The sequence below is a fragment of the Gouania willdenowi genome, chromosome 13, assembly GCF_900634775.1.
Source record: "Gouania willdenowi chromosome 13, fGouWil2.1, whole genome shotgun sequence".
Classification (NCBI taxonomy): Eukaryota; Metazoa; Chordata; class Actinopteri; order Blenniiformes; family Gobiesocidae; genus Gouania; species Gouania willdenowi.
In genome coordinates this window covers 29,059,330-29,084,066 of record NC_041056.1, presented here as the reverse complement: position 1 = coordinate 29,084,066, position 24,737 = coordinate 29,059,330, and the positions used below count along the sequence as shown (strand labels likewise).

The following is a 24,737-nucleotide window of genomic DNA, read 5'->3' as shown; positions in this document are numbered from 1 at the left end:
AAAAGTAGAAAAAAATTCAAATCTGTTTTGTGTTTGCCGATGAGAAACGGCAGGTTTTCTTCAGTATAGTGATTTTCTTTTGTCAAGAATTTAGGGAAATTAGTATGAATTGTTATAGTATTGTGACTATTCTTAATTTTCTTTTGCCCTGGTGTTGTATTCTGTATTATATCAGGTAAAAACGTGTTTATTGAGTGGCAACGCAATTGATTGAAAGAACTCGAGTGTAAAATTACAACAAGGTCTTCAGGATATACAGTACTATTTTACAACAACTTCGAGATAGTTTCTCTTTTAAACATCATTATGAAATGCAACCAAGTTCAAGTTTATTATGTCAATTTGTAATTAACAACAATCAACTTTATCAAAAAAAATGTTTGCCTTGTTTTGTCAATCGTAGCGTTATTGAAAAAGGTGTCAGGACATTACCTACTTCATGTCCAGAATACAAACGGTTTTCCTTCAAAATGTAATTTTCCCTTAACCTGACATTTTTACATTATTTTTGCCTTTTCGGAAAACCGACATATTAAAGAATGTTTTTCACAGACGTGGTGTGAGATTGAAACAAACTGCTTGGGGTGAAAGACGCTGCCTGACCGTTTCTCTGAGACTGTTAACTTTTTCAGAGCAGCTGTGAGGTCTTTTTTCATGTACTTTGTTGTACGTGCCTAGTATGCACAAATTCTCAGAAACTGCATGAGTTGCACATCAGAACTCCTCATTTTTCACTATTGCAAATAAACTGGATAACAACCCTAAGACTTAAAAAAATTGTTCTCAGATCAGACAAACAGCATGTCTATAAGTTGTGTCACAGCTTCAAGCAAAGTGTGGTTCAATGTGATTCAAATTAAAAGAAAAAGAAAAAAAAAAAACATTGTGAAAATCCTTTTAGGCCAAAGAAAAAGTGTAAGATAATTTCCATTTCAAGTAACCAATAACACAAAGCATTTTATTTGCACAGATAATTGACTGGGAGCAGACCAGTCAGGGACTGGCAACAATGCTTATATAAGCTATTTGCAACTCTGCATTTTAAATATCAACTCATGGCCTCTTAAAAAAAAAAAAAAGTACTCCACAGTCAAATGTAACCCTTTGTAAAACAAAAACAAATTGCTTCAAGAAATCACGAAAAATGTGTTTCTGTCCTCATAAATTTATTTAGCCTTGCTACAGATTTAGTAAAAATGATTGCTCAGGGTTTTTTGGTTTTAGACAATGACACCATCAAAGAGGTGAAGATGTTGGATAGTGTGATTAAAAAAACTATGAAATTGTATAAGTCTAAAACACAAATTAGACTATGAGCTTTAATCAAAAAACCTTAAAAAAGCATTTACCGTAAAGTGTACTATATGAACTTATCAAAATGTACATTATTGTTATGATTCCAAGACAAGACTAAGAGTGATGGACACATTGTTATTTGGTGACTCATTGAAATGTGCGAAGAAGCTTTAAAAAAAAAAAGCAATGGTTAACTATTTTCAGCATCTGAATGGTTTACAAAACAGATGAGAAAGCTGAGCATATGGATTTAGTCATAGTTAGAGTGGTTGGAGATAGGAGGAGCAACTAGCGTTTAGTGTTGATGAAATAAGTGTTTTGCTCATTTATTGTGGAGAGAAAGTTAAATTTGAGGCAGATAGACTTCTCTGTCTGCTACATAAACAATAAGTAATGTAGAAAACTAAATAAACACATATATCTAATTTTAAACAACAACTTTAAAACCTAATGATATTTTCTCTCCCTCATTTAATGTGGGTGCTCCGCCCGGTCCTGTAACTTTGCTCTGATCAGTGCATAAAAAATAGGCAGATTTAGACAGAAACCATTCTATTGATCTGAGTTAATACAGCAACACAGTCTGTAAATCATTCTGCATTCTTTGAAGATGAACTACTGACCATCATCTTGCGCAGGTCTGAGCAGTGCTGTGTCACGCACACTCTCATATGTCACCCTTGCACCATTAGTGATTACGCGTAAATTAAGCAACTGATCTGTTGATTCTGGCCTGACATCAACACGACACGAGACTTTGATGATCAAAACACACACACAACTGGAGCCTTTTTTCCTTCTCTGCTGTGTTTTCTGTCAACTGCGTTTGTCTGCACCTGCTTCTCAGTTGTACTATTTTTCCGTACTAAAACCTTGCAAACAGTTCCAGATTTCATGAATCGCATTGTGTCCCCTGCATTAATTTATTTGCATTTCCTCCTCCCATATTTTTGCCCCCCCTGGGAGATCTGCCTACTATACATATTCATCAGAGGGGAATACGCTAAATGGAATGAGGGCACATTCTGATGCACTGAAGACACACAGTCCTGATTCCCTGGGCTTTGTACTCCTTATTAGTGCGTGGAGTAATGTTTGCACATGTTTTAATACCACTAAACCTTTTGTGAATCCGCCTCTGAGTGTTTAGAGTGGAGATGAAAATCTTTCAAGCTGCAATTTCAACTTTTTTCTTTTCTAGGGATGTAACGATTCACTCAACTCCCGATACGATTCGATTCACGATACTGGGTTCACGATACGATTGTCTCACGATTCATTTTACAAAATGGGACTGTACTTAAATGACTGAAAAATATTCCTTTATCTTTTTGGGGGAAAAAAAGAAAATACTGTACTATTTTCCTTTTATTTTTCATTGTCAAAAGAATCCCTTGATGAACTATTCAAACAATGCAATTTAACATGAAATAAATAAAGGAATAATACAAATGAAGAAGCCTATTCATTTAAATTCTGGTTCTATAGTAAACAATACAAAACTGCATAATAGTTATTTTTCTTTTTAAAAGTGCAACTGAAAATGTATTTTGTGACTTAACAATTGGACCTTAAAAAAAAAAAAAAACAGTCTGCACTGTATTTGCGTCAGATATTTGTTTGAACCAGCAGAGGGCGATGGTAACCCAGTGGTCGGTTGGCATGCAGCTAAGTGCAGTGAAGAAGAGATGCTATGCTAGCAGACAGGGTTAATAGAAAAACGTGACTTTTACAGATATTCACTTAATATTACAGATATTCTTTTGGTGCTAAAGGGGTAAGGAATCATTTCTAAATATGTTTAAGAGTAGAAGGTGGCCAGAAAGAAAGTATTAGCAGATTTTGCCCGCCGCCATGACTTCTGGATAGCTCTGCTGGTTAAAAAAAGTACTGCGATTCAATTTTCACAGCATCGTTGTGAACCTTGATACCTATGAATCGATTTTTAACTGCCTTACGATTAATCGTTACATCCCTATTCTTTTCTTTCTGGAGTAAATTATGTCCGATTCATTGATCTATGAGGCATACACTAGGATTTTATCTAATGAAAAATGATCAGGGGTAGCAGCAGCTTTAAATTAGATGGTCTTTAAATCACTTCCAGCTACTATAGCCTATGGAAGGTTCATTTGTCCAATGTAATGCAGGGATTGTCCATGCAAGAATAATCTGTTTTACTAATCCTTTGATGCCAAGATCAAGACAAAAGTTTCAAAAGATTACAGATGGCTTAAACATATGAGCATTGCAGATTAACAGGCATGACGGACTCGATTCCAGTCCTCTAAGAATAAAGAGTAAATCACTGCAGTTCCCTAAAGGCGCCGAACAACTGGTTGACTCATCTGTCTATAGTGTCTGAGAAACTTTTGCAACAAAGCAGATTTGCATATGGTTGGCATAGGCTTCGTCATGCAGTACCCAGATATTTTTGGAAGTTGGGTAAATTGTGTGTGGTTGGAAGTTCTGGAAGTATGTTTTTTTTTTTTTTTTTTTTCATGGAGTTTGATTGTCAATCAAGAACAATCATTTTGAATGTGAGGGGGTTCATCTGTTTGGTCTTACATCGTGGTTAGCACGTCCACCTTACAGCAAGGAGGTCCTGGCTTCAAGCCCTAGGGTGGACACTTGGGTCCTCCCACAATCCAAAAACATGACTGTTGGATTGATTGTAGTTTCTAAATTGCCCGTAGGAGTGAATGTAAGTGTGAGTGGTTTTTTGTCTCTGTGTGTTGCCCTGCGATGGACTGGCGAGCTGTCCAGGGTGTACCCCTGCCTAGTGCCCAGTGCAAGCCGGAGATAGGCACCAGCAGACCCCCATGACCCTAAAATAGGACAAAGCGGGTCTGAAAAAGGATGGATGGATGGATGTTAAAGGCGAGACCAAAACACTTGCCTTATGTGAACATTTTTATAGACTTTGACCTTTGGATTTTGGTACAATAAAATGCACCACAGGGTGCTTGTGCATTTGAAATTCTCATGACATCAATAAAACTGCAGCCATTGTAAAGCTAAACAAAAGCTTCAATGGGTGTCACCATGAGTCACAATACAAAAGTTTTCAACATGAGGAGAAAGACTTTGCTTATTTATTCAGTGTGAGACAGCAATAGGCCCCTGGTTAAAAAAAAAGCCCTTTCTCATTTTACAGGGGAGGCTTGTCACTGTGTGTTCTGTCACAGTGGTTGATTGGCCACATACTGTTTCTCTACTCCTGGGTCTCTCCTCTTGTGCCATGAATGTCACGACCACAGCCGTGGGCTCCGTAAAAGGAGAGTGTGCCTTATTATGCCCCCAGGACACCAATATCCCCTCAGCTTTCACAAAAACCTAACTTACTGAATCAGATTCCCTCTGTAGCACGACAAACTACCCGCCAAAGGCCTCCCACCCTTCGTCAGATTTCTCACATTTCGCCCACCCTCAACTCACATACCCCCGTTTCCAATTTGTCAGGTGGAAACTGGGTGTGAAAAATGGCTTTGTTTTCCAACAGCGCCACAGGGGCCAGAGTCTCAGTTTATCGCCACCTGACAGGCGATAAATAAGATTGATTAAGTCCAAACAAGATACATTGCAAACTTCAAATTAATTACACCCCTAACTGGAAGGAATACCACCTATGGTTATGCAAACATCACTTAACAGCAGTTAAGGTAACTGTGTGCTTGTCATGTAACTACTATCTCTTGGGAAAGGGAATCTTCTTTGGTCACACAACCTGCTGTCACTTTTACATGACACGTACTGACCAAGTGACTAAAAGGCAGTGTACGGCAAAGACATGCTCAATAGGATTAAGAAAGTGACACAAATAGCTGTATGCCCCCACACAGAGTTCAGCAGTTAGTGAGGCTATGGATTAATGTGATCAGTGGATCCGTGAATGGAAGGAGGCCACCTGCAAACAGAAATTCATTAAAGGAATCCACAGTGTGGATTTGTGTACATCGGTCTATTACAGTTTATTTTTAAAACTTTAAACATTGTTATTTGTTCATTATGATTGACGTATTTCTTTATATTGTGTAGTTTGTTAACGTTTTATTGCTCAATAAACTATTATAAATGAGAATAAACATGTTTACGTAATAATAATAGGAACAAATGGCCAAAAAGGAGCTTCCTTCACAGGGTGGCTGAGCTCTGAGATCTGGTGAAAAACTCGGGGTAGAGCCGCAGCTCCTCCGAATTGAGAAGAGCTACAGTAGGTGAGGTGGCTTAGGCACCAGATAAAGGATGCTTCTCTGATGAGGTGTTAATGGCACGTTTCACTGGTATGAAAACCAGAGGAAGACCCAGGACAAGCTAGATAGCTACGTTTACGGGGAAGCCTTTTTTTCTTTCTTTAAAGCAGAATAAATGTTAAATCCTCTTTAAACTTACCATGTAAACACTTAATTCACAGCACAATGTTCATGCTCAGTGTCATGTGCTGCTCATGCCACCTTCAGAGCCAATCAGAATGTCCCTGAATTTCCTACTGGCTCCTGGGAAACTTCTTCCGCTGTCAGAACATTGTGTTTGCGGCGTGGAGAAACCTATTAACCTACATTCTGCTGCGCGTTCGTACGACTCCTCACCAACCGTCCACGTTTCACCGGCATTCCTCCGCCTTTTGACTGGAGAAGTGCCGACAACAGTGCGCAGCCAGCCCGGGATCTGCCATGGCATGGATCCTGCTGCGTGTGTGTCAGACTGGAGCTGCATGTACAGGCTGGGGCGTGGATGCTGTGAGCTTGTATTAGTGATGCGAGGGCTAGGATTTTTCCAACCCGCGGGGCCCCACGGCAAATCTTACCCGCACCGCCCGCCCTGAGCTGCTGCCTCTATTTTCAGAACCCGCCCCAACCCAAACCAATGGTATCACGCTTTACGTCCAACGTAGAGTTCGGTTTGTGTAAAGAAAAAAGTTAATGCTGCATAATGTGAGCTGTGAGCCTGAGGCTGTGTGGCGCATGCCGCACAGTCAAAAAGCACTGTCTCACAGCTGCGATGCATTCACGGACAGTTGTAAAATAGCAGATACCTATACTTTCGGTTAAAAAAATTACCCACCCCAAACCGAACCGAGATTAATTGATAATTTTTGTCACCCGCACTGCCCCGTCCCGCGGGTAGCCCGCTGACCCGCACATCTCTAGCGTGTTTTTGTATATGTGTGTATTGTTTGTTTATATGTCTTTACCAGGGAGCATATGTTTCTTCATTTTACTGGGCTTTATTTATCGATGATTAGTTCACATCTCCTTCTGCTCTGTGGACCAAATTGTAACAGTGTGTTATTGTCGAGCTGTTGCTTTAAAAACACAATCAAAATAAAAGTGAGAACAGTTCTCATGTGTGGTCTTCTGTGTTATAGTCGACAATAAAAGGTTTGTTGTGTCTTTTTCCCGATAGACGTGATTCGTCACGTTCGCCCTCTGTCCAATCAGAACACTTCCCAACCCCCAGCCGTAAAGCGAAATTGAATAAAGATGAATAAATCTGTTTTCCATGTAAACCTCAATTCGGAATTACTATTTCTATTTAAACACGAAGCAGAACACTTTAATTCTGAATGATTTAATCCGGAATGACTCATTCCGGATTAAATCGGAATGAGGAATTGGCTCAGGTGGTAGTGGGTCGTCTTCTGATCGAGAGGTTGGGGGTTCGATCCCAGTACCTGACTATGTGTCGAAGTGTCCTTGGGCAAGACACTGAACCCTAAGTTGCTCCCAGTGGTCGACTAGCACCTTGCATGGCAGTCCTGTCCCACTGGTGTGTGAATGTGAGAGTGATTGGGTGAATGAGCTGATATGTAAAGCGCTTTGGGACTGCTTCAGTGTGGTTATAAAGCGCTATATAATTCAAGTCCAATTACCATTTACCATTCCAATTTAAAAAAAACATCATGATGTCTGTCAGCTGGTGGGAATGCCTCAGAATCCCCCGGGAAGAGCTGGACTGAGGCTGAGAAGGGGGGAAGTCTGGGATTCCCTGCTTGAGATACTGTCCCCACAACATGACCTGGAGAAGAACTAGTGAAAAATGGATGGAGGTCTATTATTATTATTATTATTATTATTATTATTATTATTATTATTATTATTATTATTAATAATAATAATAATAATAATAATAATAATAATAATAAATTAGGCCTTTAAAGAATGAATTAAATTATTTAATAAAGATCATGATTATGGTAACAACATTTAACATGATCTAATGGAGAGTGGTATGATGCATATTTAGTAATCCCACAGTTAGATTGATTGTGATTAAAGAGAAAAAATCAATGCTGCTCAAAAATCTTATGTATATTTATCATACTTTAGTAGATTGTGTTTATCCAAAAACTGGGAAAAAATATCAAATGCCCAATTAGTATGTTGACATGTTAAAAAAACAAAAAAAAAGAATGAAAGAAAGAAAGAAAGAAAGAAAGAAAGAAAGAAAGAAAGAAGAAACCTAATAATGTAACATGAAATAAAAAGTTAATTAAGATGTTGTTATTTTTATTTTATTTATTTATTTGGTCTTTTTTTTTTCTATCATGCAGCTATAATGGGTTAGTAGCAATCCATGGAATAAGGTGGATATAGTTTATCTTACTTAATTTTTACTTTTCATCTTTAAAATACGAATTTTTGTCGTTCTTTATCAATTATTATCACAGAAACAAAGTATAGCCAAGCCTCTATTAGTGTATTATGTGCCTATAGATGCATTTGCTCTTACATCCCACTCCAGAATCATCCCAGTTTAAAGACCTTTCTACACACTCAGTGGTAATCCCAGCAGCAGCAGCAGCAGCAGCAGCAGCAGCATCACAATAGGAGGAACAGACAGTTTACACAAGGGGATTCATGCGCGTGTGATTGACGCGCTGATCGAACGCCAGATCTTCTTTTGAAACTGATCATTCCCTGCAGACAGTCCTACCACAGCATCTAAGTCTGATCAGAACGATCATCCTTCTCTGTTTAAAGATGGATTTCAAAACACAAACCCAACACGCACTGGACGTGGGTTCACTGACAGTCCGTCCGTCAGTTATAAAAGAGTTATTATCATGTGACCCGCACTGACTCAACACTCAACATACAAACACGATAAATAGGATCAGCATCAGTAGAGGAATATGACATCGCTCCCAACAGTTTGGGATTAAAACCTGGACGTTTTAGAGTTGGAAGAAGTTAAAGCGTAAACAGACCAACACATGTCGATAATCCTTTATCACATGTTTTACAGAGTAGGAGGAAACTGATCATCAATATAAACACGTTTTGTAGAAGAAGGATGGAACACAATCTGCGTCGAGCTTCTGCGCGCCTGCAGGCAGAGCTGCTAAAGTTGGTGATGATGAGGAGGAGGAGGAGGAGGAGGATGAGGAGTCCTACCTTATGATCGCCGTGTCGCCCTGGCGGATGGTGATGTTGTCCGTAGCCCGCTGCATATCCACACTCCGGACAGGGAATCCTGTTGGGATGAGACACAGCAGTCTGAAAAAAGAAGCCTGGAACTGCCTCCAACACGATTTGCGCCCGACTTGCATGTTAAAGCACAGGCGCGCGCGTTTGACAGCTTTATAAATCCAAAAGGAAGCAGAAGAAGAGTTGTCCAGACTTCTGTTAAACAGGTGGGATTTGTTAGCTCCAAAGCAGTCCGGATTAAAACAGTGACAGAGGCAAAAACATACGGCGTCCTCGCTCTATAGTCCAGTGATGCGTAATGCTCTCTGCGTAAAGGGACGGCGCTGCCAGGAGGGAGAGAGGGAGGGAGGGAGAGAGGGAGGGAGGCAGCTCTCCTTTCTGTTCGGAGTCCGGGAAAACCACCAACCGCCACCTTCTACCGCCAACCTCTCTCTCGAGCTTTTTTCTCTCTCTTTCTCCTTCTCAGGCTATCCATTATCCTGCAGTGTGAATGTGATGCTCCTCTTATTGGTTGTCAGGACAACAGCACCACCTGAGGTCCCTTTCAGTGAGACACAACTGTGTGAGGACCACGAGGAATAAAAAACTTTTGACAATTAAACTATGATTCACTTTGAATATCTAACTATTGAATTAACACAATCACTACTATTTCTGGACTAAATAGCCATTCTAGATATGGGTTACTTTGTTTGGCCTTTAAATAAGAGGATACTTAATCTTGATAAAGTTAAACAGAAAATGTAATTTTCTCAAATATGCCTTGTAATCTTGGTGGATTTACAGTATATCATCGCATAGGCAGAGAGAAAGAAATAATAGAATTAAATAAATAGACCATCGACAACCACAATGTGTGTAACATATACAATAATGACAAAAATTATGAGTAACAATTGTAAATGTTGAGTTATTGAATTATATTATTTTTTGAATGAATTTGCGTAAAAGCTGTATGAAAACTTTTGACCAAACTTTTGCCCCCCCGTAACCCCCCCCCCCACACACATCCCTCCCCACCACAAGCACTAAAAAAACTCTACACAAAACATGGCTTTGAACTTAAACTTTTCACTAAAAAAGCACAAAACTATACATCAACGCAAGCCAGTGGTGTAGCCAGACTTTTATACAAGGGGTGGCCAGAGGGTGGGCAAGGCTTTAACAGGGGTCCATATAAATAAAGGAAAATATTATGTTGCTCTATCCTGGTGCCTAAGGAGCATTCCTTCTTGACTACTTTCATAACACAGATACAGTACATATTTATTTGTGTGTGTGTGTGTCATTCACTCACTCACTCTATTGTGATCATTGTAATTATCAGCAAGAAATGGGTCATCTTCTTTACATTAACGATATGGGTCACAAAGTGGAACATTTTCAGAGCGTAAAAGAGATCAATGAATGAAACTGAAATACACAAAATGTTTAATTAAGAAAAATAACATTACATCATAATTTCAAAAATGAAAATGGACTGCAGGAAACAACTTTAATACACACCTACAGCATGTTCTTTTAAATTGCCCATTGACAAATAAAATTTTTAACAGTGTTTACTTGCCTCTTTTTTCCTGCTGGCAAAGGGAGTGAAAATGTACTTGTTCAATAAGTCTATAGACATGTTAACTTACTTTGCAAAGTTAATTTGTACATGATAGTTGACAACCCTGATTTAGACCTACACAATAACCAACAAGCTATATCAGCATTTAGAAAATCTAATGATGCATTAGTTTATTCTGAGCTCTGGTACGACATTGTTTGATTTTAAATTGCATGAGTGACGTGAGTGAGAGGAGCGCATACAGATTGATATGCATACCACTGCTGTCAATCACCTGGGGTTTCACCTGAGGTGTTCCAGGGGTAGCCAGTGCTACCCCAGCCACCCCTCTGGCTCCGCCCCTAAGGCGAGCCAATTAATTTGTTTTAATAGCCGAATTCAGCATTTTATTTGACTTTAACTCTGGGCATACTTACAGACACTCTAGAAACAACCTTTTCAATTCAAGTGATTATAAAATGTTAAAATATAACCTTAACAGGACATTTTTTTCTTAGTTAAAGTGTAGAAAGTGCCACTATGAGTAGAATGCAAAAAGCAGAATAACATGTAATGCCAGTCTAAAATTAAAACCCAGTTATGTCATCATTATGACATTCTCTGAAAATATTTATCTGTGCATGAGTTTTTTAAAAACGTCAAACTAGAACAGTCTACAAAGCCCAGATTTAAGATATGGACATGATATTTTTCAACAATATTAGCGTGTCAACATTTTCTGGCATTGACAGTAACTCAATAGACAATGCTAGTTTGGGACAAAATTGAGCTATGCAAATTACACAAGCACACAGGCATGCAAATAAATAAAATAATGAAGTACTGTAAATACCCTGCAAAAAATTCCATTGGTTTATTTGTGGATTGCATTTATATGTTTGCAAGGTTATCACAATTAATAATGTACCAGACACACTAAAGAGCAAATATTTGCCAGACTCACAATTTCCCCATGCTTATATAACATAATAGCAGTCATTTTATGTATCAAATTGTTGACAGAACTCTTTTTTTTTTTTTGTAAAATCAGGCCTTTTTTCTGAAATTTTAAAAAAAAATATTCTAAAAAAATTGTTCACAAAAATCAAGGAAATTTGATGTGAAAATTCAGCTGGTACGGATACCTGTCATTCTACTGTTGGAGCCTTATATGTTTTCATATCATTTATACTTTGAAATGCAAACTAGGAACATTAAAAACATTAATGCTACATTCTGTGTAATTGACCATTTAGAGGGAAAAATAAACAAACTAGACAATTCTAGTTAGGATGTGTGTAAAAGTTTGTCATTTCATGACATCTGCAACCATTACATTATTAGCTTTTATCACCTTAGTTTTTTTTTTTTTTTTAAGTTAAAGTTAGACGCAAGAGTATCAGAAGCAGGAATGTCTAGAGAATTGGGAGTAGACATCTTATCTTCTTGGGGTAGGTGTACCCTATACAATAGTTTAGTTGGCGCAAGAAGTTTGGGTCTGTTATCAGTCACACCACAGGCCAACCCCTGCAACTGGGATTTCTGAGCTTTCATGTGGTATCAACAAAATGTGGGTGTGTGGGTGTTGAGTCATGGTGACATGTGCTAAAATGAAATGAGTCTTCAGAAATAAGAGCTGGTAGTATAGAGAAGAAACCTAAATTATATATTCAGTAGTCTGAAGCACCATAAAAGTACTTAAAGGGCTTTGCTTCCACTAGATTTTCACAGCCAAAGATTTTATCTCGGAGAAATTAGTGTTTTCCATCTTCAGGTCTCGGAAGAAGACACCGTTTTTGTGCATCAGCAAGGATGCTCTGACAAGCAGTTTGAAGATGACCTTGGCCTCGCCCCTGATATATCTTCTTTTATCTTATTATAAATACGTTGCCATGTCCACTGCTTCCGAGGGTCGTTCCATGACGATCAGCACCTCGTTCTCCAGCATAAAGGTGTAGAAGAGGCCAATCACTTTTTCAAAGACTCTGTTGTTTAAATGACCGGCTGCCTGCCCCATGACTGAGGACCACCTTTAAGATCTCATCCTAAATGTGTTGCTGCTAATTCACCCACATGAAGTCCATGAGCTCTATTGGAATGTTCTTTAATGCCACAAGATTAGAATCGACCAGATATTTTCAAGCATAAACACATCCTTCACCAAGCAGTTTCTCTTTGTATTTTTCTTTTAAATAAATCTCTGCTCTCTGAACTTTTAAAGGGTGGTCAAATGTTGAGGGCAGAAACTGTGAGGATTTTTGCTGGGAGAAGAAAGGATTAGCCTGCTGGTCAGAGGGTCTGAGGGCTGGGCCAGAAACAGGTTTCTCTTCAAGAAAGCAAGGTAAAGCAATATGCCAGGATTGGTGTTTACATTAGACTTTGGATTGAAGCTGAAACTCCTCTTTATGCATTTCCTACTACAACCAGTTTATATACAGGACACGTCATCAAACTACACGAATACATGATGCGGCAGCTATGACATATCATGAATATCTCATGGCAGGATAGAGGAAGACATCCTTGAGAGAGCTGGGCTACCATCTAGGGCAGATTTACTAATAAACAAGAACTTAAGATGGTTAGGCCATGTAGCATGAATGGATCATGAGCGTTTGCCAAGACAGCTGCTCTACTCTCAGTTGAGCGAAGGCATGAGAAACCAAGGAAGACCTAGGCTTGGATTTAGGGACGGGACTAAAAGATATACGTAGAACTGGATAAATGGAAGCAGAATGCATTAGACAGGCAGAAATGGAGAAGTATAATAGGCAACACTGAAGTTCAACATGAAACAGTCATAGTTCGACTGACTGCATACAGTATGATGATGATGATATTTAAATTACTTATTATTTTTTATGTTGTTTTGTGTGTTTCTCTGTCACTTTTGTGTATTTTGTATTGATCTTGTCAGTGCTTAATTTGAAAATCATCAGGTCCCGGAACACACGCCAAGTGTTGTTCCAGCAGTAAAAGAGAGACAAAAATGTCACGAAATACATTTTTTTAAAGTGCCTTTTTCTAACTCAAAGTGCCAATATTATCAAGTGAACACAAACAACCAATGAACCTAAATGTTTGATAAAAGAATGATAAATCAGAGTTAAAGAAGCACAGACAATCGCCTGCAACGAAGCGCATCCACTCTGAGTGACAGCTGTTGAATCTACCACGTTTCACCACCAAGGACTGCAAAACCAGCGCTAATTTAGCCACAAAGGACAGAAAACTTTCAGAACACAAAAACCTACAAATAAAAAAAAGATATTTACAAATTTTTACACCCACAAGGCCATAGCTCCTCTAATGAATCAGCAGCACAGCAGCAAATGAAAATAAAGTCTATGCTTACCCTTTATTTGTCAAAATAGCCACGGAGAACTTTGCATCCTTGCAACCTTTTTATACATTTCATAGCCGAGGCCTGCCTTGTCTTTCATAAGCCTAGAATAGCAGCTCATCTTGCCTTTGAACTGCCTGTGCAAACTTTCCTGTTCTTAATGTCCATATCAGAACTTTCACCATTGTTGAAGGCAGGTTCTCCTGCATTAGCATCATCGCTACAGGTGCTGCTACTAGCTATGCTAGCTGTTACTGTGCTGCTGCTCTTTTCCACGATTTCCACCGAAACAACATTTACCTCAGGCTTAGCTTCACTTATTGGCTTAAAAAGCTCTTTGAATCCAACTGCCTTTTATTTTAGCCATTTTCTACCGTCATTCAAGCAGACAGAAACAGTTTTTGTGTTAAATCACACTTTAGATGTAGCATGGGGGCATGGCTTGCCTTTGCCCTCTCTTCCTCACTCGCACTCAGTTTTTACATTCAATTTTGTGAGTACAATGAAATTTTCAGTGATTTCAACTCAATAAAAGACACAGCTGTCCAAATATAAGACTTCAAAATGAAATCAAAACACTAAAAAGCAAATGAGGGGTTGTAATTTCACTTTTAATAAAGGTGGTGGATCCAATCAAATAAGTGCCGGTCAAAATCTGGGAGGTGCCGGATGGTTCATGCCCAAATTAAGCTTTGGATTGTGTGTATTTTTCTCTCATTTAGTAGGTGTTTGTAGTTTTGTATGTTGCTGTAAATGGTAAGTGTATTTCTCTCTGATTGTGTGTGTTTTTGGTGTCATTTTAAATATTTGGTTGTTGTTTGTCTGTCCTTTTTATTATTCGGTATATTTGTGTTTTAGTTGTCGTTTTGAGTTGCTGGTAATATTTAGTACGATTATCATTTCAAAAACCCCATTGTTTTGATGCTTTCATTTACTAATTTTCCTCTCTACTAAGTATCCCCTGTAGTGCCACTGCGTACTCCTTGGGGCACACCTACCCCCATTTGAGAAACACTGGTTTAGAAGGTAATACTTTTGTTGCTAAAAATTCCTTTGTTGGTCACATTTTGGGTGCAAACTTCAACGTCTCCCCTGGTCTGCTCCATGGCTCCACTCTCTTAAATGAATAAATAAATAAGAAAAATCTGGCTGGACACAACAATTCAAAAGTTACTAAATGACACATTGTAGCTTAATAAACACATGCTGAAATGAAAATATAATTTATGAATTTATTCACCAAGGGTGAAACCTAGACCTGTTTAGATAAACTAAAAGATGAAATCCTAAATCAATTGTCTTGTCAGTATGCAGTTGTTGACTCAGTCACCACCTACATGAAGCACAAGTTTAATTCAAAGATCACTTAAGGCCCTCTTACGTTGATAAACTAAGTTGAAAGACACAGAAAGACCAGAAAAGTAGATGTGTTATGGCAGTAATGATTAGCTCAACTTGTTTTCTAAGTACTTCAGCATTTGTGAAGCAAAGAATGCCTTCCCTTCACTTTTTAACTCAGGCAAGGACAACATTTTCCAAAGGTGCTCACTAACCAATCATATAAAATGTGAATACAGAATGACTTTCTAATTTAACCAGTAGCCAATTACAATCTGTCAAATGAGCCAGGATCTAATGCACGTTTGATGTTGTGTTCAGTGAACTGCAGGCTGACAATTCAAGCAGTACATTTAGAATGGCATTTGATTCCTAAAAATGCATTCATACTAATGTGTATTTTACTCAGGCTTTGAATGATGCACTCTGAATGATTCTTTTCTCTGGATGTATTTATTAAATCGTTTAGTGTTCACTATCCTGCGTAATTGAAGAAAGGGGAATAAAGTAAGGCATGGATCCTGAATATGACTTGAGTTTAGAATGACTAACATTCAGGTTAATTAAGAATCTAACTGTCACTGCTGGCAATCTGTGTGTATTTCAGCAGTAAAATATTTGAAATGAGAGCGCACACACAAAGCTTGGCTTTCTACTAACCCTCGTTTACAGTGACACATGGACTTTACAGTTGGAATAAAGCCTGTGGTTATTTTTACAATGCGAATTATGGATGCATGTGCATTAAGCAACTATTGGATTTCTTCTTTATCTACTGATTGATACAGCGATGACATCTGCCCCTTAGCAGTTAAATATGAATTGATCAATTATTGTAGTGAAAGCTTTCAATAGTTCCTCACGCTGCCTAGTTTGAAGGAACTAGACCTCCTTCATCACTCACCCACCCACACATAAGCACACAAACAAGCTGAGTGCAGGGAAACAAGGAGGTTATTATGCTGCTAGGAGGCGTTTGATTAGGTGGTGTCGTAGCTATAGCAGTCTACATTGGTTTCTGCTGCAGTGGGCGATACATGAATGAGATTACCCTTATAGCCATTACACAAAAAAAAGAAAAATAAAATAATTGTATTTCTGTTTTCTCAAGACAACAGAGGGGCCTACTACCACTATGTGCTTACCAAATAAGATAAGTCATCATGAAAAGTAAAATTCCAACTGTGTATCCTTAAAAACATTGTAGGTTTTTGGGGTCAAAGTCTCATGCTAATTTCAGTTCACCTTTAATGCCAAATAGTAACCTTAGATTATGGCAGTTTTGTTGTCTACATCGATACAAGTTCTTCAAGTCTGTACTTTTACAAAATGATGTAAAGTTGTTGTGGGCTCTAATTTAGTTTCAAAAACAGCCTTTAGACAAAGTTTTTTTTCCCTAGAAACCTATGAGACAAGGACCAATGTCTTCTGGCCAAGTCAAAGGGTATGTCCGAATATTCTCTCCTATCGCCTTTCCTATCCACTTTTCCTTAACCCCCGAAAGTGTTTAAGTGGCAGCCATCATAAGGAACATTCCAACTCTCTAAAAGCTAAGAAAAGGAGGCTCAATGTTTTCTTTATAACCTCCTTTAGCCGAGGAAACACTGATGCATCTTTTACCAAAGGAGACAGAGTTTCTTGTCTTTTTGGTTAAGTCCACAGACAACAACTCGTGGCATAAAGAAGTTGTTGTTTTTGGTGGAAAATCCTTATTCTTCCTTTGTATGTGGATTCTGTCTTGGTATGCTGGCCATATGTTTGTGTTTTTGGCCTCCAGCCATGTGTGGGTTCCTATTATGGTTATTATTTCAGTCAGCCCTTGTTTATTTAGATCTGTGTAGTTTTTAGTCTTTGTTAACTCTTGTGCCTTCACTCCCGGTCTCATTGGTAGCTGGGTTTCCATTTCCCTTTCACGAGGAGGAATATCAGACGTTTCGATATTCAAATGTGTCGCGAAAGTGCTATGCAAACACTTTTTCCGCATATACTTGATGTACCTGGTCACATGACCACTGCTCTCCAAGAAAACCTGGCGCGATACGTGTAAACAGAAGAAGAGAACAGGACATTTCTTAGCATTATACTTTAAAATGATTACTGCCACATTAGATGTGAAATAACAAGGGAATGCGAAGCGTTATAAGGAGGTTTGGAGCGTCCGTCTTTCTGCAGCAAAGTCTCGCGGGATGAGATTTCACGGGAGTTACGAGGCCCCTGCCCAAAACAACGTTTATTGGAAACATGTTCAAAGCGCAATTATACTTTGTCGACATTTAGAAATATCGCTTTTATTTTGTGAAAATCTGTAATGGAAACCCAGCTAGTGTGTTTGTGCTGAGAGATTACACTCTTCCTGTATGGTGTAAGTCATTAACTAAATCACAATGAACCTATACATTACCCAGTGCACAACACAGTCATATTAACCCTTTTTATCATCTGAAATCCTTTCTGAGGATCTTGACTGTCACCTGAGGGTAATAACTGTTAGAAAAAGAGAAGAAATGAAATAACTGTTTGTATTTCTTATAATTCCCATCATAGTCCGTGTAGTATAAATGATGAAGCTCCTGGAGCTGCATGAAGAAAATTAACTTCTTTGGGGGGAAAACGGATCATGATCTATTATTCAACTCTGCAGCTCAATTAAAAGCACTGAACCCCCCAGGAAGCCTTTTTATTGAAATTCACCACAGACTGATGAAATGTAATGAGAATTCAAGCTTCTGCTTCTTCATATGCTTTGGATTGTTAGTGTACGTGTCTCATGTTTGGTCTTTTTTAATTGTAGAAAATAACTCATTGTAAAGTGCTTTGTGGTTGTCATGTTGCTGAGGATGTTTCCGAGCTTTCGGAGCCTCTATTTTTATGTCTGGTGTGTTTGATGTGTATTAAAGTGAGTAATCCTTTTAAAGAGGTTTGTGGCAGAAAGTTAACAGATCTACTCAAAACTAATCTATTCTATATAGCCACTATTGGTTCCTGCGTAGCCAGACCTGTGTGATGGGTTGTGTGGAGTGGAATGTTAAGTCTAGTGATGGGACGTGATATTCATTCGCAAATCTGACAAATGCACCGTTAGCAAACACATCAGGTTAGAGAATGGCAGAATCATATGAGAGGTAGAACCATAGAGAGAGAGAGAGAGAGAGAGAGAGAGAGAGAGAGAGAGGAGCCATGGAACAAATGATCAAAATGAAGACAAATGGCAAAATAGACAAGGCATATGCAACTGGTGGCGCATGCAGCCCTGGGTCTAATTTTATGTGGCTCCCAAAGTAAATGCACAAAATGACTAAACAAAAACACAAAAAATGAACCTCAAAATACACAAACCCTTTGTTCTTTCCTGTATCAATGCTTAGATTGATCATCCCCACCAGCTGACAGTAGCCATTCCCTAATTCAGTTAATCATCCAGCTGACCATGGTTAGAGTTGGTCACAGCGCTGTATTTAAACTACTGCAAACACGCCTACATCCGCACGCTGGAGCCCCCCTCCACCCCAGCTCCTCCTCTTCTGTCTAATTAAACAGTGTCTTCTGTTGCCATCTAAACATCTATGCTTCTATTCCAAGGGGTCATGCTGACCGCTCTCTCTGCTCATGGCTTTCCATGTAGCTCATGGAAGAGTAAAGGGCAGCTCCATCAGCTTCAGGCTTTCCACGCGGCTGCTGGAATGACAGAGAGGACCCAGAACAGAGCCTTACTGCCAAATCTAGATTGCATGCGAATAAACAATTTGACTAAAGTGAACCTGACTGAACTTTTTTTAAATGCCTACTATCCTGTATGTGGTAACCTAAGCCTATCTCAGCTGATGCATGGTAATTATTTGAGACTCCATTGGTCAAACTCAGGACAGTCTGTATCAGAAATATTAAAATCTTCCAGCTGGTCTCAAATGCACAATCCCTGCATTTAGAGACACTAACAAAACTGAAATACAACACTTGTAATGATGAAAATAATGCCCAAAAAGCCCAACAGAGCCCCAACAAAAATCAATATCATTGAATTAATCAGGAATAGGACTGAAGTTTGAATAAAATAATCCAGCAATGAAACCAAAATCTTTAGGTTCTGATAACCTGGTCCTAAGGGTCCTAAACAGTGTTGAATCATTTTGCCTTTTCAAAATTATCATCATCAATTCAGTTTTGCGGTTGAGTATTATTGTGAGTTTGCTTTGCTTAGTGTATAATATATAGTATTTCTAGTTAGTTTCTTTTTTATAAATATGATCCCAGGTTTCACTTTTTTCCTATTTATCAAATACCTAACCATAAATCTAATCATAAGCAATATGCATATTCCTAACTATAATAAAAAGTTTGTTGTTAAATATTTGTCATTATCTCATATTTTTAAATGAAACTGAGATTTTGTTCAATCATTATCGTTGTCTTGACACTCTCATAAATAAAGCACTAGCTATTTTCAATAGAATTATCTAATGGTGACATATAAAAGCACCTTTTGTACACTAACTATTCACAGCTTAGGTATTTAATCGACTTAGATTCTTATGATATTCTGGATACATAGGCTAAGTCGATGCCTTTTATACAGTTAATTAATTACCATACGGCATATGGAAAATGAAATGACTTCCAGGAGCATAATTGCATTACAGTATAAATTCTTACAGATCTGACAGTGTTTTCTTTTTCTTTTCTTTTTTTTAATTAAGGAAGTAAATGAATACAGGAAGGCTGAAGTAAAAGTGAAGTAAAAGAAAGACTTTTCTGAAATAATAGTGCAATGTGGATTATGCCAGGACAAGTCAAGAAACTTTAGAGAACAAGATTCAGACCTATTGCAAATATATTGGCAAGAGTTACTGCAGTTACTTTAAAAAGTATTTTACATCTTTAAAACTTTCCCCATGGTAAATGATTTAGAATGTTCTATTACTAGTACAGTGCCCGTCGGAAGTATGTATTCATGTGGGGGCTTAAGTAGAGTATGTGTTTGAAGGTTGGATGCACAAAGAGGTGTACATACTCTCGAAACTATACTCTGTAATGTTATAAAGGGGTATATGTGCGGGTGCAAAGTAAAATAGCAAGTGTGATTTCCTTGGTTTAATTCTATGGGACATGCGCATGATAAGTTGATAAATAAAGTTTGTACCAATGCGACAGTTTAGGTAGAATCTGATAAAAGACACATGAATTAGTACAAATAAAACTATTTATTAAGCATTTAACATTTCTTAGTGCAGGGGTGCTTATTGTGTGTGTGTGTGTGTGTGTGTGTGTGTGTGTGTGTGTGTGTGTGTGTGTGTGTGTGGGTGTGTGCGTGTGGGTGTGTGTCTGTGTGTGTGTGTGCCCCCACTCTTTCTGCTGGCCTGGCTGCATCTGCGGGCCCGGGGGCGGCTCCTGGGTTTGCAGTAGCGGTTTTTGCACATAAACTGGTCTACGATGCACTGGCACGTGATGGTCACAATTAAGCAATAAAATAAATTAATTTATTTCATTGCAATAACAAAACATGCATTGCTGTCTCATAATGATTGCACTTCTTGTAGTGTTGACCTTTGACAGCATGTGCAGACAAGTAGAAAAAAATAAAAAAAAATAATTTAATTAAAAATAAACATTTTGCAACACTGGATGTAGACGCTCGGACTATGTGCAAGCTGTTAAAAAAGTTCCAGCTCAATCAGACACGACGCCAGGGAGACATGAGCTCCATAAACGCACACGCACACACACACACACACACACACACATGCAGACATTCTTTGTATTCAGATTTGATACATTCTCTTCCCCCAAAGTAGTGCAAAATTTGCATGAAAGAGCTGCCACTTTTGTGTGATCCCACTAACAAAGATTATGAGGTGTCCTGACTTTCTCCCCAGCCTCATTAGTTCTAATGACTACAGCTGAATAAAGCTGTACTTCCCCTTGGATCAAAGCAGACGAACTGAGCAAAAGGAAGAATCACATTTGTACAACTCTGGTGTAAAGACGAGAGTCTTTTCACATAATCTGTGTGATTGACTTCATAGTGCTAAGCTTCTCATCTACAACCGTCACTATTAATAAGCAACCAGATCATCATAGGAACAGTCTGTGCCATAAAATACACATTGGAGCTCACTCTTTTATTCAAGACTTACTTGATATAGTTTGATATGAGAAAAGAGAAACCATGTCTTAATTTCATTAGAGACCTGAAAATAAATACGATATAAATAGCTAAACCTAATATTCTAACTTCTAATTATATTGATTTATAGATGTTGAGCTGTGGTAAAACATATATACTTTTTAGAGTAGTTTTGGAATGAATAGGGTTATTTATAACCATGTCTCTTCTACATTTGGTTCAAAAGCTGATAAATCTTCCCACCACGAATCCCATCTTATACACTATGGAACTAAATAATACAAAAAAAGAAATAACTAGATGAACTGCATTTCCCAAAGAAAATGCAAGCGAGGATGCATAAGCTGAACCCCTTGGAGTCAGTACAACCCCCGAAACAAATTCATTCCTCAGAGTCAGGGGTACCATTCATTGATTGTGTTAACCTTGACTAATAGCAGACATTCAAAAATGTTGACATTTAAACAAACTGTTCTATGATGTAACTGTTTGAATAGGTTTGAATGGAAAATTTAAAAATAATTTTGTCAAATATTTAATAACTGTTCAAAAAAAGAAGAATAACATGATCTTTGATAATTATATTTACCAGTAAAATTCACCAACCGGTTTCTGAAGTAATGCTGTGTTAAGTATAGCCAAGCTTAGTATCAAAATGACTTATAATTCATGATATTTGAAATGCACTGAAGTCATTATCAGTCTGTTTGTCATCACCCACACACACGCACATTCACTACAGACACGCCCACAGCAGTTGAGCAAACCAAATCACAATCGTGACTTTTGAATAATAATTACCAAAAATCCATCCTCTAAAAGGCATTCTCCAAAATTACTTTTGAGAAATGTTTCTTAGAAAAACTTCAGTTTGGGACGCTGGCGTCTTCAGCTCACCCACGTTCCTGCCTTCATCTATTTTTATTTCATTTTTAGCTGCCAAGTTAGATTTTTAACCAACAGCTCAAGCAGTTCAAATGGTCCACGCCCGCAGCGAAGACTGACACCGGAGCAAGATGCGTAACCATAGATTCAAAAAATCTGGACTGCGGACCAACAGCGGTACCCAAGTGGTACCCAAGCTCCCAGTTTGAACTGTTATCGGCCCAACGAGGTCCGTGGATAGGTCGGGGCAGAGCTCTGCTGTTTAACAAAGAAAGTGTCTATTTGTACGGTGGCCGAACGGACAACCCCTGGTGCTATTGGTAAGTAGCGTTTTAGGGTTAGAGTTAGGGTTAGGGTTAGGTTATAACCCAATATCGCAACAATTTTAAGGGTTAGGGTTAGGTTTACGGTTAGATTTAGTCTTAGTCACGTGATCTAAACTGGCCAATGACTGACCTAAACTAATCAAATAGAGGTGCTGCGTACAGACAGAATATCGGTATATTGATACGGTAACCACACAGATAGCCACTACCTTTTACAAAACAGATCCAAACGGTGGCACGCCAGCGTAGCTCCTGCAACAAGAACTTGCTAGTCCTACCGGACATCCCCTCTAAGGTACCAAACGAACACTGATCACCAAGTTTGACCCACAATTTTTTCATTTTTATTTTATTATTTATTTCATTCATTTAAAAAAAATGCAACAACAGCATTTACATGAATGAAAAGAAGCAGAAAACTTATAAAGTCTGCCCCCTATCAACACAAAATTATTTACAGTTCCAGTTCCTTTGAGCCGTCTCATGCAGCCTCATCAGCCTTGTCTATCAGTTACAAGACATCAAAACACAAAATACAAAATAAAGATGATCTGCTACTCTGCAGTGTTATATTTCTGTAACATTGATAATTTAACATACTTTTTAAACACATAAATAGACTTTGAAGTTTTAAATTTACAATCAAGACTGTTCCACAGGGCGATTCCTTTGATTGAGATACATTTTTCCTTTACAGCCGATTGAAACCTGGGTTTTGTAAAAACCTCAGGACTTTAGTTCATATCTACTTTTTCTCTTGGTGAATCTGTTTTGCAAATTGTTTTATACATGGTTTTTAGAAGATTATACTCGACTAGTTCTACTAGTTGGGAGTGGTGGCCTAGTGGTTAAGGACGCTGGCCTTGTAATCAGAGGGTTCCCGATTCAAGCCTCACCTGGGCCATCACTGTGGGATGTTGAGCAAGTCCCTTAACCCCGAACTGCTCCCCAGGCGCCGCAAAATGGCTGCCGACTGCTCCCCAGGGATGGGTTAAATTGCAGAGGTCATATTTCAATATATATGTGTAACAACATATATACATGACGAATAATTGCTTAAAGCCCACTTTAATTTTAATTTTTTTTTTTTTTAATTAATTAAATTTCAGTGTTTTTAGTTGTATGAATAAGGAATTAGTGTGGTCTCTGTATACACTTCCACTGGCGACTCTAATCGCTCTTTTCTGTAAAAGAAAAATTGGATTGATGTATGTTTTGCAGGCACTTCCCCACACTTCAATGCAATAGGTCAGACGTGGAACAATCAATGAGTTATACAACAGAAACAATGCATTCTTATTTCGAGAATATTTGACTTTATGCAGTACAGCTATTATTTGAGAGACCTTTACTTTGACATTATCAATATGTGATTTCCATGTCAAGTATAGCTCACATACAGACTCCCATAGCTACACAAGTACATACGACACTTGCAACATGTTTCACACACAGTTCATATTATATAAGTTTGTCCATTTGTTCGTCTGTACGTTCCCCATGTCTGTCCTCCCCTTTAGTCTTTTGATATGTGCTCTTGAAAATCTTTTTATTGGAATATGTATTCGACCTTTTTATTCAGTATTTAGTCGAAAGATTAGATGTTTATAGCAATGATTTCATTTCATTACGTATATTCTTCACCTTAATTACCATAGAACTGCATTTTATCATCATGATTTAATAACCATTATTGAATTATGAAAAATAAAAGAAATCTTTTCCTCCATTGAATTATGAAAGCTGTGTTTATTAAGCTGTAGAGTTGGCTGTTTGAATCCTCTTCGCTGGTTAAATACTAATGGGTCTGGTCTATAGAATTTAGACATCTTTCCTTTTTTGAGGTGGTACCCCGGCATTTTTCATATTAATATTAATCATCATAACTAATACTCTCATTCATATAACCAATTATTCATAACCCCCTACACAACTAAAAAAATTATATAGAATAAATAGTAATGGAGCAAAAAAAAAAAGTAATAATAATAATGCTCAGGACTTGAAGTGGTGAGTTTGTCTTATGATGTCTGTTTTTTGTGATATTATCCAGCTAAAACTTTCTGAAATTTCTGATACGCTACTTTAAAACCCAGATTGAATGCAACGATAGGGTGTGCCTATTTTAGGCTGACAGGTAAATTGCTTTTGTTGTTTTTGTGATTGCCTGTCTGCCGTCTCTGCAGCTTAACTACTAATGTGCTCACAAACTGCTCAAACACGTCACTGTGAAGGTTTTTGTTACTGAAAAATGTGCAGACAATCTAAATTGTGTGTCAGTTAACAGAAAATAGTACAAATCATTAGATTATCCAATAACATGTTGATATAAATATGCATTAAATATACTGCTTCCCAAGTCCTTGTGTATAAACTCAAACATAGATAGTGTAGAATCCAAGCCAAATGTATGTTTGATCCCAAATAACTTTTTTACTATATTTGAGTG

General features: G+C 38.0%; 1 protein-coding gene across 4 annotated transcripts in view; it reads right to left on the bottom strand.

The window, feature by feature from the left end:
- lsamp (limbic system associated membrane protein) overlaps positions 1–24,737 on the bottom strand; it is a 721,324-nt gene that overhangs the window by 339,468 nt on the left and 357,119 nt on the right. For 2 of the 4 annotated variants that reach the window (XM_028465480.1, XM_028465482.1), the window contains exon 2: positions 8,694–8,772. In XM_028465480.1, the coding sequence (XP_028321281.1) occupies positions 8,694–8,772 (79 nt within the window). Of the gene's footprint in view, positions 1–8,693; positions 9,137–24,737 lie in introns of those variants that run through there. The other 2 variants (XM_028465481.1, XM_028465478.1) reach the window with 2 other exon arrangements.